This window comes from Echinops telfairi, unplaced genomic scaffold, assembly GCF_000313985.2.
Source record: "Echinops telfairi isolate 266 unplaced genomic scaffold, ASM31398v2 ScPeMD7_7417;HRSCAF=8455, whole genome shotgun sequence".
NCBI lineage: Eukaryota > Metazoa > Chordata > Mammalia > Afrosoricida > Tenrecidae > Echinops > Echinops telfairi.
Window position 1 is genome coordinate 4,533,036 of NW_022111317.1, and position 2,194 is coordinate 4,535,229.

The 2,194-nt window shown below is 63.9% G+C and overlaps 1 protein-coding gene across 1 annotated transcript in view; it reads right to left on the reverse strand.

The window, feature by feature from the left end:
• Positions 1 to 242: 242 nt before the first annotated feature.
• RAB1B (RAB1B, member RAS oncogene family) overlaps positions 243 to 2,194 on the reverse strand; it is a 5,939-nt gene continuing 3,987 nt past the window's right edge. The window contains exons 6-7 of the mRNA XM_045297160.1: positions 1,620 to 1,751; positions 243 to 1,528 (exon numbers count right to left, since the gene is read on the reverse strand). Coding sequence (XP_045153095.1) covers positions 1,334 to 1,528; positions 1,620 to 1,751 — 327 coding nt within the window. The 3' untranslated portion in view covers positions 243 to 1,333. The remainder of the gene's footprint in view (positions 1,529 to 1,619; positions 1,752 to 2,194) is intronic.

The following is a 2,194-nucleotide window of genomic DNA, read 5'->3' on the forward strand; positions in this document are numbered from 1 at the left end:
CGGGCGGGGCCGTTCACCAGGTAGCCACCGCCGCCCGAACACCTCCCTCCCTGTTGGAATGGTGCTGGGGCCGTGGGGACTGACTGCAGCGCAGGAAGCTCTCCTGACCCGATAAGTGGGTCAAGGGCTTTCCACAGCCACCCTGGGCAGTGCAGCCCTCACAGCACCCTTGGCCCCTGCCCAGCCATCCCCCCACCCCACCCCTCCGCAGGTAGAGACAAGAGACGAGAGCAGCCAGCAACTTCCTTGCAAAAGCCCTTGGTCACCTGAGGGCCTGTGGAAATGGATTTTATTTTGTCCTGTTCCATTGTTCCCCAAGTGGGTTTTCCTTGCAAAATGCCTGGCATGACACCACAGGGGAACTGCCTGAGGCACTGCCCCCACCCCCCACAGGCAGTCAAGGGACTTAAATACAAGCTGGGTGGCAGGGCACAAGTGGGGCAGGCAAGAGACAGCACAGGGACGTGGCTTCTCAGGTCGAGACCAAGGTTGGTTTTTCTGCAGCAAGCAGCTGGGCCAGAGGGCAGGGGTGGGGGCAGAACCCTGGGTGTGGAGGGGTCAGGGACCCTTTGGGCCCTTCTGCCCCCACACTCATCCTAGAGGAGGAGGGCAGGGGAGTGGCCGGAAGGGAGCGAGGGTAAGTCAGGTGTGCTGCCTCTAGCCTGCTGGGTCCTCTGCCTCCGCCTGCCTCAGGGACAAAGGGGCACGGTGGGCAGGCAGCACGTGGTCCTGGCTCTGGCAGGGCAGGGGCGGCCTGAGCTGGCTCCCTCAAGGAGTGAGACACAGGCCCAGGCGGCTGCCCGCCCACTTGCCAAGGCTATGTGCACAGCTGGACGGCAGAGGCGAGTGTGGGAGGGCTGGGGGAGGCAGGGGGCCAGGGTGGGCTGCCGGCCCCTTGGCCTCATGCCTATTCTAAGGTCTGGCCCCAGGCTGTGCATCTCAGGTCCCCTGGCCATACCCAGTCAGTGACTGGGGCCACAGCTGGAGAGGCCAGGGAAGGTCCTCAGGTGGGGGGTGAGAGAGAAAGGGGTGGGGGTGGGGCAGGGAGCAGAGAGAGGAGCCTTCATCCCAAAGAAAGGTGTGTGGTGGGGTCTTTTAAAGTGACCAAGAGGCAGCAGCAGCAGAGAAGTCCCCAGCCCCGCCGCAGGCCTTTGGGCCCTCCCATGGGGGCCCTGACAGAACGAGGGCAGTGGGCAGACAGGCCAGAGGAGGATGGGGAGCTCAGGATACCCCAGACACAGACTCAAATGCCGCAGAGGGAGGGAGGGTGGAGACAGCATTTCCTGCTCCCTCTGGGCAGTCATCTCCAGGAGCAGCCCCACACGTGCTCCTCCTAGCAACAGCCACCGCCCGCTGGCTTCACTGGGGTGCTGTCGATCTTGAGGTTGGGCCGCTCGCCCCCTGAGGCGGCCCCAGGCCCCATCCGCTTTTTGATCTCGGCGGCCATGGTCATGAAGGCCTGCTCCACGTTGGTGGCGTTCTTGGCGCTGGTCTCCAGGAAGGGGATTCCCAGAGAGTCGGAGAACTCCTGTGAGGGGTGGGGGAGGAGGGCAGGGGTCGTGAGGGCCTGCTGTTGCCCCTGGCCAGCCCACCTGCCTGCCGGCCGGCCCCACACCCACCTTGGCTGTGGTGTTGTCCACCACCTTCTTGGTGGTGAGGTCGCTCTTGTTGCCCACGAGGAGCTTGTTGACGTTCTCGCTGGCATAGCGGTCGATCTCCTGTAGCCACTGCTTCACGTTGGCGTAAGACTCCTGGGGGCGGGGCAGGGCGGTGATTCCTGTCCCCAACTCCCAGCCCTGCACCTGCCCTGGGGAGAGTGGCTTCTCGGAGGGGAAGTGGGTCGTGAGTCCCTTCGAGGGGCAGCAAAGCTGGCCAGCAGCTTGGTCTCCTAATGCAGCCCTCTACCCCACTGAGGACAGGGCTGACAACGCTGGGGCTGTCGTGGTGGCAGGGTGAGGCTGTGCCTGAACCCCCGACCTGGAGTCTCTCACAAGTCACATGCTGGGCCCAGAAATACATCTCACACCGTGTGTGTCCCATACTAGGTCCTGGGAACAGAGGGTACGGATGTCTGGGCCCTATCCTATAGGACATAGGGATGTAGAGGAACAGACTACCTGGGGGCAGAGCCTGGCACAGCACAGAAGGGGCCACAGCCTTGAAGGGGAGGGGGAGGGGGAGGGGGAGGAGTTGA